At 47.0% G+C, this 14,939-nt stretch overlaps 1 protein-coding gene across 1 annotated transcript in view; it reads left to right on the forward strand.

Annotated features, from left to right (window-relative positions):
* The window catches only part of LOC122385828 (leucine-rich PPR motif-containing protein, mitochondrial-like), a 29,632-nt gene that overhangs the window by 460 nt on the left and 14,233 nt on the right, over positions 1-14,939 (forward strand). Inside the window, exons 2-8 of the mRNA XM_043374403.1 lie at positions 7-170; positions 406-528; positions 706-853; positions 11,312-11,431; positions 13,014-13,245; positions 13,628-13,819; positions 14,186-14,399. Of these exons, the coding sequence (XP_043230338.1) occupies positions 7-170; positions 406-528; positions 706-853; positions 11,312-11,431; positions 13,014-13,245; positions 13,628-13,819; positions 14,186-14,399 (1,193 nt within the window). The remainder of the gene's footprint in view (positions 1-6; positions 171-405; positions 529-705; positions 854-11,311; positions 11,432-13,013; positions 13,246-13,627; positions 13,820-14,185; positions 14,400-14,939) is intronic.

Here is a 14,939-nt window from a genome sequence, read left to right on the forward strand (position 1 = left end):
TTTCAGGACATTGTCCACACAACCATCAGCTGTGCCTCTGACAGTTGAGAGCAGTAGTGGACTCCAGACACTTGACAGAGCACTGCAGAAATTGGACTTGGATATCAGGAAAACTGGTCGGATCTCGACCAGGGAAGTGGAAGAGATTTATGAGGAAGTCAAGGTCACAGGTGAGCGGAACATCAGTGCCTAGTAATGAAACTTATGTAAATAGTTTCAGAATGATGCTCATTGCTCACCTCATGGCTTTCCTTGTTGATACCTAGATTCTAACTTGCCATGTATGATTAAATTCTTATACCTACCTAGGTTTCTTATCACCGATGCATATGCTCTCATTTTCTGAAAAAGATTGTTCCACTTTTCCCTGAGTCATGCTTGAAAGTATTTTGTTTTCCATTCCAGGTGCCATCAGCAGCTCACAGAGCTTGCTGTTGATCCGTTGCTGTGGTAACCTGGTTGCGGAGGAGCTTCCCGAACAGAGGACTCAACTGGCACAGAACATATGGCAGACACTCCAGTCCATAGGTCAGTACTGTCCACTGTCTGTACTAAACTATCTAAACTCACAAAATATTTCCATGTGCATCTGATTCTGCCAAGTGTCTATTAAGTCACTTCTTAGTTTTTTACAATTGCCCTGGATAACTTATGCTATGATAATTACCTCCAACACATTTTCTCTCCACTCTCCCTCTTCTGCAGGTGTCCCTATGGACATTTCCCACTACAACGCGCTGCTGCGTGTGTACTTGGAGAACGAGCACCCTTTCTCCCCGAGCGAGTTCCTCTCGTACCTGCATGCCCAGGGCGTGGAGCCGAACCGCGTCACCTACCAGAGACTCATCTCCAGGTGAGGACGGGCGATCGGGGCGGCGGCGGACGACTGGATGGTGATGTCGAGACGGTATCGGGGATATGCGGTGATTGGTGACGGTTCGTGATCGTTGGTGCTTACCGGTGGTGATGGGGGTAACGGGCGTTGTTTGGTGACGGTTGTTGATCAGTGATGCGTGACGCTCGATGGTTGGGAGCGGTTGTTGAGAGTGTTGACGGGTAATGGTCGATGATGGGTGACGAAGAACATTGATCTGGGGACCAGGATAGGGGTTGTGATCGGTGCAGATTCAGTGGTTGGTGGTTGTGACTGTGGGTGGGGACTGGTGACGGTGATTAGTTACGAACGATAATTTCCGTTATTTCGGTCGGTGGTGGGCTAATCAGTGACGACAGCGGTGATGGACCATGTGGTGATCGGTCAGATTTACGGTAACGTAAAATGGTGCGATTTGTGAGACCGTGCACCTGGTGCCTGACGATAGTAATCTTGATGTTTTTTCGGTAATCGCTCCTAACCGTTTATTTCATGGTGCAGTGACTCGAGACCGTACACCGACATGAGTTTGGACGGTGCCTGTACAGGGTGGACCAAAAAGGATGGAAACATTTTGAACTCGCATAAAATATGTGTTTTTGCATGCAGGTGACTGAAAATGATACCAAACGAGAGTACATTTCGTGGAAATTCATAATGACATCTCTCTCATCTGCTTTCTCTCGTTTTCAGTCTCCCACAGCAAATGTTCGAAGAGGCCACTTTTGCGAGACAGGCACAGAGCGGCCCGCCTGGCTGCTGACGCGATAGCCCGATGACACATGTCCGCTGGTTTGGCTCGCACAGCCTTGGTGATCACTCTCTTCAGGTAACAGATGCCTTTAGAACCTTCCTTGTAGACCTCGCCTTGAGATGACCCCACAGGAAAAAAATCCATCGGGGTCAGGTCAGGTGATCAGACAGGCCAGTTCCGACAGGCACTGCGGGATATCAGCCGGTCACCAAAGTGGTTCTCGCTCCACTTGAGCGTTGTTTCGCGATGTGATGAGGCGCACCGTCTGGCTGGAATCACATGAGGTCCATGAGACTGCCATACTTCGTTTGGGCTCACTTCAACAACTTCTTTAGCGTCGCTTGGTAGCGCTTTTGGTCGTCAGTCACGGTGTTGTCGCTCCCATCCTCGAACCGAAGTGGAACTGGCCTGTCTGTCTTCTCATCTGACCTATGGATTCCTGTCCTGCAGGGTCATGTCGAGGGCCAGGTCTACAAGGAAGGTTCAGTAGGCCTCTGTTACCTGAAGAGAGCGACCATTATAGTTGTGCGAGTCCTACCAGCGGACATGTGTCATCGGGCTATCGCGTCAGCAGCCAGGCGGGCCGCTCTGTGCCTGTCTCGCAAAGGTGGCCTCTTCGAACATTTGCTGTGAGAGACTGAAAACGAGAGAAAGCAGATGAGAGAGATGTCATTATTGATTTCCATGAAATGTTCTCTCGTTTGGTATCATTTTCAGTCACCTGCATGCAATAACACATATTTTATGCGAGTTCAAAATGTTTCCATCCTTTTTGGTCCACCCTGTAAGTTCATGGTTGTTGATTATCGTTCGCTGACCAATAACTGATGGTGCGAGGGTTACCAGTAACTAGTAGCCAGTGGCCGGCGATGGGTTACTACTTAAAGTTAGTCGGTGACCGGTAATCGTCAGTCGTCACCGGCCACCCACCCAGTGACCACATAGTACGTCTGTTTACACACCACTGTATTGCCGTTTGTATCGTTTCCACGTGGTTTGGTTGGTGGTGTATGTAGGTGACAGAGCCCAATCCATCAACTGTTTTTGTGCCTGTTTTTACGTTACGGGGACGCTATTTGTAATGCGGGTGATTGTGTGGTCTCAGTTGTTTGATTCTCGGAGTAGAGTGCGATCCACGTGTGCCCCGATGACTGTGCTATTATGCATGCGGCGCGGTCGCAGTTACTCCGTTTTTGCGCCTCCCTCGGCGCCTGAAAACCATTGCAAGGGGCTCGCTCAGTCGTAGATCGTAATGCCGTCGGCAGTCGGCACGTTATATAACTGGAGCGTTGAAGCCGCTGCAATATCCACTGCGTTCTTGGCAGACGGGCTACCCTCAGTGTGTTTCGAAATATGGTTAGAAGGCGGCTTATTCAAGGTCATATGGCTGTGTAAGCTCAAACAAAAATAGCGGCGGTAAAATCGCGACACATCGAGTATCCACTACAAGCAGCGGCCGTAAACTGCAAGTCATGCTCGCCGCTCAATTCTACTGGTTGGGGAAAGGGGTGGGGGTGGGGTGGGGGGGGGGGAGTTGGCACGTCTTCTAATGACCGTGAAAAACCGCCGCAGCTGACGACCAGACCACGTGAAAGCTTCTGAATGAAGGGTGGGCGCTAGATACCAGGTAGATCATTGCATACATTGCCGGATAATGGGTGCGTAACATTACTACCCACCTACTTGACTCAGCGTTCAAGTCAAGTCTACTGTTCCTTCCTACATTCGAGTAGAACGCCCGGCTGACCCCAGACGCGTGTGCGAGTGCTCCGCTGTTTTGCCCGTTTTTCGGCGAGAGAGTGGTAGTGCGACCGAAGGAAATCTTCCGTAAGTGTAGCAGACGGTGGTATTGAAGTCCGTATTGTACCGACTCTATCGTCTAAGGCTGCAAAAGGGAGTTATTGCGATTTCGAACTGATTCTGATGTGCGCCACTTTCGTCGCAGTGTTCAAGCTTTGGCCGGTAGATGTGGGTCAAGCTTGGTAGAAGCGACACTAGCGCCTTCTTTCGAGAACCTGAGAAGACTGAAGTTACAGACCGCCGAGCCTTCCGCCATCTGTCGAACGGAGAAACAAACAGAAGTACTTGGTTGGGTAGACAGGTCTGAACCAGGAAAGCCAGTATGGGAAGATCGAAACGAAAAACCACGAGTCCCCTTATGAAAGAAAGTAACAAAACGAGAAGAACTGGTGAGGAGGATGTGGATGAACCAGAACAGACGGACATTACAGGTACAGAAGATCAAGTCGGGGACATGATCACGGACCTGAAAAGGTTCATACAACGAGAGAACGTGATCAACAACAAAAAACTGGCGGAAGAAATTCGGAAAAGTAATGAAGAAAGGATGACGGCGTTGGAGACCTCGCTAGGTTTTGCGCTGGAGACGAATCAGACTCTGGCCAAACGCCTGGTTGAGGTCGAAAGGAGAGCAGAGAAGGCGGAGAAAGAGCTATTTGTTAGTTCGAAGCGCATGGCCGTCATCGAAGAACAGGTGGACCAGCTACAGCAACGTGAACTGCGGAACTGGTTGGTCTTCAGTGGACCTGCGGTCCCACGGAGGTCGGCTGCTGGTCGCGGACGCGGTGAAGACCCGGCAAAGCTCCTGAATGCAATGCTTCAGGAGTTCATGGATTACACCATGGACATGAGGCAGGTGGAGGAGATGTACCGGGAGGAGAGGCTCATCCGCGTCCGTTTCAACGCTGTCGGTGCTGGTTCTGACCGTTATTTCCTCGTCAGAAACAAAATCAGGCTCCGGGGCAGCGGACTATACATTAATGAATGCCTCTCTCCACTCAGGCAGAGCATCTTTCAAGAGCTGACACAGCTGAAAAGAAGGCGCCAAATCAGCACCGTCTTCACGCGAGAAGGCATCTCATTCGTGGTGGTAGCACGCGGCGACCGTCCTCGGCCGATCCGTTCTCCGGCTGCGCTGGAGCGACTGATCCAAATCATGTCGGAGCCTCGAGACCAGAACGGCTCCCCAGAGCACCAGAACCAGCGCGCCGGCGCCACTGGAAACACCAGATCACGGGAAGCGGAGTGGTCAAGGGAGCCGGCGGGCAGCCAGACACAGCGCCTGTCACAATACCGGGACGATGACGGAGCGGCAGATCCAGCCCAGACGGAGATACCGACAGTGGAGACTGCAGGACCGGCGATGGAGACCGCAGAACCGACGACGGAGACCGCAGGATCGGGCTACAATGGCGGCGGACCGAGTCAGGGACGGACGACACCGGACGACGCTGAGAACCGCCACCCTGAACCGGAGCCTGCGGCTGGTGGGCGGCGGTCCGTTTCCGCTGAACCACGCACGGACCAGACGAGCGACGTCTTGAGGGAGGAAGAGCGTCCCGCCGAGAATCAGGTACCTGCGGGCGGCGTCCGTCGGCGTTTTGGGGGGGACATCCGCCAATTTGTATCTGTATCTGCAAAGCATAGCAAATGTGATTAAAGGTTAGAGTAGGTATGTCAAGAAAAATGGGTCAGCTGGGAGGCGTTCTGCCGGTAGGGGGTAAAACATCAGGTGGGGGGTCATACGGGAATGCGGGAAAGGGACTTCGCCGAAGCGGAGGAAAGGCTCACCTACCCGGAGATGCGATTGTAGGCTTCTGGTTTATTTTGTTCTGGGAGGCATTAAGTTTAGATATTGGCTATGTTTGTGTCGTGTTATTCAAATTGTGTGCAAATTGTTTATGGCACTTCTGGTGCGGAATTGCATGCCTTGTTTCGTGCAGTGTTATTGATTGGATGTGTGGTGTACATATGCATCAAGAACAGGCAGAGAGAAATGGGAGATCCCAGCTACGGACAGTAACAGCTCACTTGTTTTCATGGTCACAAGGATTTATATTTAAAATCGTATGGGTGAAGTAAAAATATGTTCCTTTAACTGTAGGGGATTGGGAACGTTTGAGAAAAGAAGAGATGTTTTGAATTACCTACGCCAGAGTGATTTCAACATATGTCTTTTACAAGATATACATTGCAAACCAGAAATGCAAAATTACTTCCGCAATGTGTGGGGCGGAGACGCAAAAATAGCAGGGTTTTCACAGAATTCGAGAGGGGTGGCAATTTTATCGAGGTCAGTGGATTTGAAATACAACGACATACGCATTGATGAATTCGGAAATTATATCATTGCAAGTGTGGTGATTAATGATCAGATTGAAGTTATATTAGTGAATACATATGGCCCAAATATAGATGATCCCCATTTTTTTATTAACGTGTGGGATATATGCGAAAAAATGAAAGGAGAGAAAGACGTGCCATTTATTTGGGGTGGAGATTTAAATATCACTTTAAATTTTTCGATAGATGCCCTTAATTATTCCCAACAGCATAATAAAAAAGCCACTGATGCAGTAAAAAACATCATGAATCGTAGTGATTTGCTCGATATTTACAGAGAAATTAAGGGCGAAAGGCAGAAGTTTACTTGGAGAGTAGGCAATCCTGTTAGAAAGTGTGCGAGATTAGACTACTTTCTTACGTCAGAATCCCTCATGCCAATGGTAACAGATGTTGATATCATTCCAGGTTATCGAAGCGACCATTCTATAATTACAATGGAACTGACCCTGACAGAGCAAAAGAGGGGGAAAGGGTTCTATAAAATGAACACATCTTTGCTAATGGATCGAGAATATGTACAATTAATAGAAAAGACAATAAGGGACACGATTTTAATTTATGCCCTTCCAGTTTATTCAGTTACTTTTGTCAGAGAAAAACCAACAGAAGTTGAGGTGATGATCACCTGGAGTGCATTTTGGGAAGCTCTGATTCTGAACATGCGTACTGAAACGATTTCCTATTCAATTCATAGACGTAGGAAGTTAGTAGAAGAAGAGTTCAAAGTAATTAAGGAAATTCAAAGATTGGGAGATCATGAAGAAGGCGAGACGTCCGACGAAGTACAGTCAAGACTATCAGTCTGTAGGGAAAAATTAGAGGGCCTTAGGAAAATAAAAATGGAGGGTATTGTGACACGAAGCAGGGCTCGCTGGTACGAGGAAGGTGAGAAATCGACAGCATACTTCTTGGGGTTAGAAAAAAGAAATTATGTTAATAAAAACATTGCTTGCCTGTGTGATGCAAATAATGAACGGAAAACGAAACAAACAGAAATAATGGATATATTAGTTCAACATTTTTCTGAGTTATTTACTGAACAGCCCATTGATTGCACAGAGGCGGAGAAATTTGTAGATGATCTACATATGGAACAGCTCTCACAAATACAGTTTAAGGAATTGAATAGACCGGTGACGCTTCAGGACCTTACAGATTCCTTAACCCGCGCCCTGGTGGGGTCTGTTTATAACGCGACCTGGTGGGGGGGGGGGGGGGCTATTTTTTGCCCCCCCTCGTATCTCCGAAACTACTGGACGGATCCGCAAAATTCAAACGGCGTTCGAAAGGCCTGTCAAATTTGTCGAAGGAAACCAAATTTCATTGACCTCGGGGTCACCGATGACGTCACAGGTCAGGTCAAAGATGAAATGTTTCACCGTTCACGGGTCATCTAGGGAATGCGCTATAACACCGAAGAAAACGCATTTTGTCGAGAATCAGCGATAGGGCGTCAGTTGCCTAGTACATATATTGCTATAAGAGGTCACTGACATTACCAGGTCAGGTCACAGGTCAGGTCACAAGGGTCACAGGCCAGGTCACATGAACCTAACTTTAGGTACTAAGGTTGTGCGATGCATGTTTTATGGCCAATTTTTCATTTCCAACTCAATGGTGCTGGTTATAAGACTATCAGGTACGGCTTAGGTCACTTTCTGGTGGAGGTCAGGTCAAGGTCAGGTCAAAAAAGGTCAAATTTCAAAGTTGATATTTTTGCATAAAATGGGTATTGATTCGATGCAGCTCGTCACGGGGAGTCTAATGGTGGTCTTTGTTTTGCGCTACAAGGTCTAGAATTGCTAAAAATTGAGTTTGAAAATTTGACGTCATCAATTTTGAACAGTTTTTTCGCTGTAACTTGGCCAAAAAAAGAGGTATCGATCTCAAATTTGGTATGTAGATAGAAGGCGGTAAGGACTATCACATATATTCCGGTTTTTTCGAAATTCAAAAAACTTTTTGGATTTTTTGGCTATTATAATCAAAAAATCTATTTTTTGATTTTTGGGGGTCAAAATCCAAATATTTTAAAAATCCGAGATAGCAGTTTTGTAGCCCTGTAAATTCTACAGCTTTTATGTCTTAATCGTTTTTCTGTATTTGCAAAGCTATAGGCCTGACAGCTCTTCCCGCGAAACCCTTTTTTGGGTCGAAAACGGCAGAACATGACGTCACTCTGACGTCATTTCCGGCCAACCTATCATAGCCTTTGGAAAAATTTTTGGTCACAATGTGTAAAATTGATGTCCGGGAGGGTACTGAAAGTTTGGTGACGATCGGCGCAGCGGTTCTGGAGATATATCGAAAAGTCTGGAGGGGGGGAAAAAATAGCCCCCCCCCCCCACCAGGGCGCGGGTTAAAAGGAATGTCGAATAATAAGGCGCCGGGAACAGATGGATTTCCAGCAGAATTTTATAAGCTATTTTGGAAAGACTTAAAACTTTTTTTCCATAGAATGGTAATGGAAAGCTATGAAAATGGTAGGCTACCAACGTCTTTAACTGAGGGAATTGTAACACTCATTCCAAAACCTCTGAAGCCTAAAGATGAAATAAAATCATATCGGCCGATAACGTTACTAAATTCGAGCTATAAGATAGTTGCATCTGCAGTAGCAAATAGAATAAAGAAGGTCTTACCAGATGTTATTGGTCATGAACAAACGGGTTTTATACAGGGTAGATTTATTGGTGACAACACTAGACTTACATATGACCTTATTCATCATTTAAATAGTACAGAGAGAAGTGCTTTATTTCTTAGCTTGGACATTCAGGATGCCTTTAATTCAGTTAACTGGGACTTCATTCGCATAATGTTGAAGAAGTTAAACTTCCCTGCATTTTGTATTCGGTGGTTCGATACGCTTTCTTCAGAGGCTGCCTCATTGATTGTTTATAATGGACATATATCAAAACGGATCAAGTTAGGAAGATCATGTAGACAAGGAGACCCGCTTAGCCCATATATTTTTGTGATTGTAATGAACGCATTGCTTCAAAGAATTAAACAAAACAGAAATATTTCTGGAGTCAGAGTAGGTGATTTGGAAATCAAGATGTCTGCTTACGCGGACGATGTGATGTGCTATTTAGATGGTAGCGTGAATAGTTGTAGGGTTTTATTCGAAGACCTAGGAATCTTCGCTAAATACTCTGGATTAAAACCTAATATTAAGAAGACCCAGGCGTTTTGGGTAGGTAAAGATGCAGAAACAAGAGAGCCAATTTGTTCAGATTTGGCTTTAAGATGGACAAAGAAACTTCAGGTTCTGGGAATCATTTTTGCTAATGACGAGACTCAATCAGTGGAAGAAAACTATGGCAGCAAGCTAACGAGAATTAGTGCAATTATTGCCAGCTGGAATAGACGCAATTTGTCGCTGGGTGGTAAAATCATTATCATCAAGACGTTGTTACTACCGATTTTGACACATATACTCACAGCACTTCCCAGTCCGCCAGAGGAGTTTATGAAAAAGTTGAAAGCGACATTATTCCAGTTCATTTGGAACGGAAAAGTTGATCGGTTGAAAAGTAGTAGTATTTATGGAGATCATTTAAAGGGAGGGTGTAATATGGTAGATGTTGACACGTACGATACCGCCCTGAAAGTTACATGGGTGAGGAGAGAAATCATGGGTAATCATGACTGGCGCAAGTTGTTTAGGCAAGAAATAGCACGATTCCAGTTTATCTGGGAGCGCAATGCAGATTCATTATTGGAAATGGGAAGAAATATGTCCAATAAATTTTGGACAGATGTTGTACGAGCAATGGCAAAATATGATCAGAGCATCATGGTGGACATAGAAGATGTTAATCGACACTCCGTGTGGTTTTCAAATCATACAAAATTTAGAAACTATGAAATAAAAGCATGGAGGCAAAAAGGAATAGTTTACATCAATGACCTATTAAGGGACAATGGAGAAATAATGTCCTTTGAGGAAGCAAAAGCTACTTATGATCTGAAAGGGACAATAATAGATTATCTAGGTCTGGTACATAGTCTGCCTGTTGAATGGAAAAACAGACAAGGCAAAGTAAAGGAAGCATATCCTATTATTCACCCAAATGTTCAAGCGATCATTAGTCAGAAAAAAGGCAGTAAGTATATTTATAACACACTTCTACATCATAAATACAAGGGAAGTAAAAATAGTTGGGAGTTGGGTTGGGAGCAAGAGATGGGACAGATTGACTGGTTGAAAGTATATGAAGCAAATCTTAGACTAATTTCGGTTAAATATCGAACACTACAATACAAAATTTTAACGAGAATTGTGGCAACAAAACGTTTACTTTACCAAATGGGCATAACAGTATCGTATAGATGTGACAGATGTACGCAATGTATTGATACTATAATGCACAGATTCTGGTTTTGTCCATTGATCAGAGCATTTTGGAAGGACGTTGAAACATATCTGAGGAACGTAGGCTTGGTTCAAAACATGTCTTTTTTTAACTTAAAAATGATAATTCTAGGAAATGATGAATTGCTGGCTATTAATCATATCATCATCGTAGGCAAAACGATGATTGCTGGTAAATACCTACTTTCTGTTGACATTTTATTAACTATATTGAAAAGGGATATGATCACGGAAAAACACATAGCGCTTAAAGGAAATAGTTCACTTTTTAACATGGGTTTTGAACTGGAATAGCAGTTCCGTAGCTTGGGCTGAGACGAGCATAAATCAGGAGCTTTTACAGCCCAACGATCACCCTAGGCAAAGATATTCTATTTCTCGTCCCGAAAAAGGTGTCTTGCGTTGAGGATGTGTGCCTTGCATATATTTCCATCCAGTATGAAAAGAGCATGGGTCCCGAAAATTCTTCAGAAACTAGAGAAATTATCTACGAGAACTCTAGAGAAATTCTCGTACTGATCAATTAGGACATTCAGGGGAACATTATCAGATCGAGCAGATCGCCCAAATGCCGGTGGCTGCGATAATTTCTCTGTTTCTGAAGAATTTTCGGGACCCATGCTCTTTTCATACTGGATCGCTTGTGCCTTACAGAAACTGAAAAGTTCTTCCTATATCAAAATATAGAAAAAAATCTTTTGTTATAAAAAGGTTTTATTTTCTTTGCTGATTATTTTGAACATAAAAAATAATAAATCGTTGCAAAAAAAATAATTTTGTGAAAGTGAACTATTTCCTTTAAAAGGGGAAAATTATGTGACCATGAAAAGAAGTGGGCAGGGTTGGCTGAAGCATTTGACCGGTCTAGCTAAAAACGATTGTAAAAGTGTGTAGGATGCTGGGAGTCACTAGGCGATCAGTTTATTCTGTTGTTTCTCTTCTTATCTTTCCGTGTGAAACGATGTCATAAGCTGAATACATTGTTTAAAAAAAAAGTCTACTGTTCCTCCCTGTTGCCGCTTTTTATGGACATCGCTCATCGCGGCGTCGCCTCGTTTTTTGCGGGTTTATCGGTACGCGCACCGTCATGTGTGGCATGCTTTACGCTCACGCCGCACGTGCTCTGTGTTTACCCCGGCCTTCCGCGTGCCGACAGGTTCTGTCTTTTGGGTGACATTGAGGGCGCCACCCGCATCCTCGAACACATGAAGGAGAACGGTCTAGCCATCAACGAACAGGTGTTCAACGCCCTGGTCGTCGGACATGCACGAGCCAAGTAAGTTTGAACTTCGTCCCTGCTCGGACTGATGTTTCCCTATTGCTTGTTTAGAATAATGCCGGCAGTCACGAAGAGATGTTTATTGTAACGTCACATGGTGGCTCGCCTGAGGTTATCGGCGTGTTCGAAATGCCGTAACATTTGTCATTTTTGGGCCATAGTGATGCAATCATCTCGCTGTCAATATGCTACTACGATATGATCTCGAATTACATACGAGTAGTGCTTGCAATCCGAAGCGGTGGCAATCTGATTCGTTTAACCTCTCTAAATTGTGGCGGTTACGTAAAACGGTCGCTCGACGAGGTCCGGCGTCTACGCAGTAATCGCTTCAACGATCGGCCCCTCAGACGCAAATAGCCCGATTGGTCTGTCGGCGACAGCACGCACCGCGGTTTGTCATCTGTGCCCCATCTGGAGGTGCAGTTTCCAGTAGCAGTACGGCTGCACACAGGGCCTGAATGTTCCAACAAATGCGTGGTCTAACAGCTAACGGGGCGGTAAACTAATGTCTAAGCAACTGCTTATGTTATGGCCTGATGAGGCTGCTTCCTATACGCTTCATGGTTCTGTTACGATTTATGGCCTCGACTGTAAGCGGTCAAATTATCATCTCTAGTCAGGGGCACGGCGCGGTGCATCGGCACTGGATCTAACCCTGATGGGGTGGCACACGTAAGGGCCTCACCAGAATAGCATACTGTCGCAAGTCGCGTCACTCCAACAAACAGACCCGGGCCCTGTTTCACCGGTGATAGCAGCACGCTGCTATTCCATTTCGCGAGCTGACGTCACACTTCTGGTAAGTGGTAGTGTTGCAGGAATAGGCTTGTTGACGTCTCCATGGAAACCCAATTTGACACGTGTAATAGCAGCGTGCTGCTATCACCGGTGAAACAGCCGGCTCCGCTGTGCCGCTTTGTGAAGTCGTGCTGCGGCCGGTCGGACAGACGTCCCTTTCCTCTCCCTTCCCCTCCCATCCCCTCCCCTATTCTCCCCTGCTGAGCTCCCCTCCCCTCCCTCCCCTCCCCATTAGCGGAGTCAAATGTCAGACAGACGTCCCCTGCCCCTCCCCTTCCCTTCCCGGCTCTCCCCTCCCCACACCCAGCTGGACAGTGGACAGACCAGTTGCGTAACGTCTCAACGCTAACCTATGCTAGCGACCCTTTACGCATTCGATCCTTTCCAAGTAAACCAAAATCAAATGAATCTGAACCTGACCTGAAGCGCCATACCTTAAATTTCAATCCTATTTGAACGGACAAAGTTGCCGACACGTGCGCTGATCAGGTGCCCTACCGAATTCATTTGCGTCTTTAAACACGTACGGGAACAACCTCCAAGACTTAGAGTTCTCTATAACTTCTTCAAGAGAACAAATCGTACTCTCTCTGCCCGTCTTCCTCCCTTTTCCTACACAGGCTGCGTTACCTCTCTACTCAGTCGTGGAATCCTCTCATTTCCTCTCTTAACCCTCGCCCTGCTGAAGGGGGATAGGTGTTTAAACACCCCCTGCGGTTTTTCGCGAAACCACGCCCCTCCAGTGACCTGTAACTGACCTCTGCCCTCCTCCCCCCAGTGACCTGGAGTCGGCGCAGTCGATGGTGGCCATGATGAAGCGCGCCCACCTGGAGCCATCTGCCGAGACGTTCCGCCACCTGGCCTGTGCGCACGCCGAGCAGGGGGACTTGGCAGGTGTGAAGGCCACCCTGGAGCAGGCCGAACGCGAGGAGGTGGTGCTGCATGACCGAGATATACTGGAGGTCATCTACAGTCTCACCGTGGCAGGACACAAACAGCATCTGAATGAGGTGAGTGAGAGGTATAAACAGCGCAAACAGCACAAACATGAACACAAACAGCATTTGGCCGGTTGAGCGATGGACGAGAAGAGACTCACGCATGTATCTCTATGCGTGCGATTGACGCGAGCAAAAGCTAACGTATTTGAATAAGCCGGGTCATGCAATTTCTTGACTGACGAAAGTGTCTGTTTCTGCTTAAACATAACATTTTTGCACAGGGAGTAACGGCTTGTTGGTTATAGGTTCACAAGATAGTCAATCACCTCATGGTTGCAAACAGCGCTTGGGATTTGTTCCCATTTCTGGATAACAATACTCAGTATATCCATGCTTTGAGATGCCCTCGAGTGGTTCTGTTCTTCACTGACGTCTGTTTCGCCTTTGTCAGGTCCTCTCCGGCCTGAAGAAGTCTGCCGGCTTCAACCAGGAGGCGGTGACGGTGATCCTGCGGCTGGTGAACGCCGGCCACGAGGACGTCGGCTTCAGCCTCCTCCGGACCATGGTGCTGCCGCAGTCGCAGTCCGGCGAGGCGCTCAGCGTCGGCAACTTCTTCATCAGGCAGATGGTCCGCGCCAGACGGGTAAGTTAAACTAGGGTGACAGGGGCTGGGTTTTGCCGTTAAAGTGCAACCGGATGAATGCTAGGCGTGTGTAGTTGAAATGAGGTAGTGGTCGGTGAGATAGTGAGGGTGAAAATGAGATAGTATGTAATTATAGTGGTCGGTGAAGGATTGAGTATAAGAAAAAGATATGATTTTACCGCGGTCCGAGAGTTTAATTGATACCTATATTTATGTTAACTATTGTTTTCGTCAGTTGAATATACATTGTTATTATGAGCAAAATATAATCAAAAATAGGCTCAATCTTGTTCGCACTTAGTCTCTTGTCTCCACGAGTGGCAGCCTGACATTGACCTACACCGATCCTCTGCTTCTCATCCACAGCCGCTGCCGGCGATTCTCCACTACTGTTCGGCTCTGCGCGAGTCCGGTCTGAACCAGAAGGCAGTGCTGGTGGCCCTTCACAAGGCCCTCCAGCTGGGAGAACTGGAGACAGCAGAGGGTCTGCTGCGCGCTCTTCCCGAGCACGGGTTCGCGGTCCGACCGCACTACTTCTGGCCACTGATCATCGCAGCCAAACGCAACCAAAGCCTGCCCGGTGAGAGGCGAGGGTGGAAGGGGTGGGGAGCTGTGGTGGGCGGGGAGGGTCTGAATGCAAGAGCGAACGCACAGCCCAAAGCCGTGAGGTAACGGGAAATAGGTAAGGTAGAGAATGCAGCCTCTTCTTCGACAGGCATTGTGTTTCTATTTGTGGTGATAGTGGAAACTAATTTCACAGTTTGTCAGGACAGAGGTTTTTTCACTTGTGGTGCGTTAGTAAGTCTGTGGTCCGGTCTGACCCATTCATATCTGGACTCCGGTCGGCTCGGCTCCACGCCTTACCTGCGCCGAGGGTCACGCCTTCTGCTGAATCCCCTGCCAGAGTTTCATTACAGTAGCTGCAGTCAGCATGCCACCCGACGCTGCACATGCTCAGATGGCATTCCTTCGTAATGCGTTCGCTTGTTCAATGTTCGGACGTGCTGAGTTGAGCGTTCGGCGCGATACACGATGCTACCACCCTCGCCCCTCTCAGTCACTGTCATTTTGCTACTAGGCGCATGCTCTCTCCTCGATTCGTTCAGCTCCAACGATCGTT

Source organism: Amphibalanus amphitrite, unplaced genomic scaffold (genome assembly GCF_019059575.1).
Source record: "Amphibalanus amphitrite isolate SeventyFive unplaced genomic scaffold, NRLGWU_Aamphi_draft 000232F_arrow, whole genome shotgun sequence".
In the NCBI taxonomy this organism is placed as follows: Eukaryota; Metazoa; Arthropoda; class Thecostraca; order Balanomorpha; family Balanidae; genus Amphibalanus; species Amphibalanus amphitrite.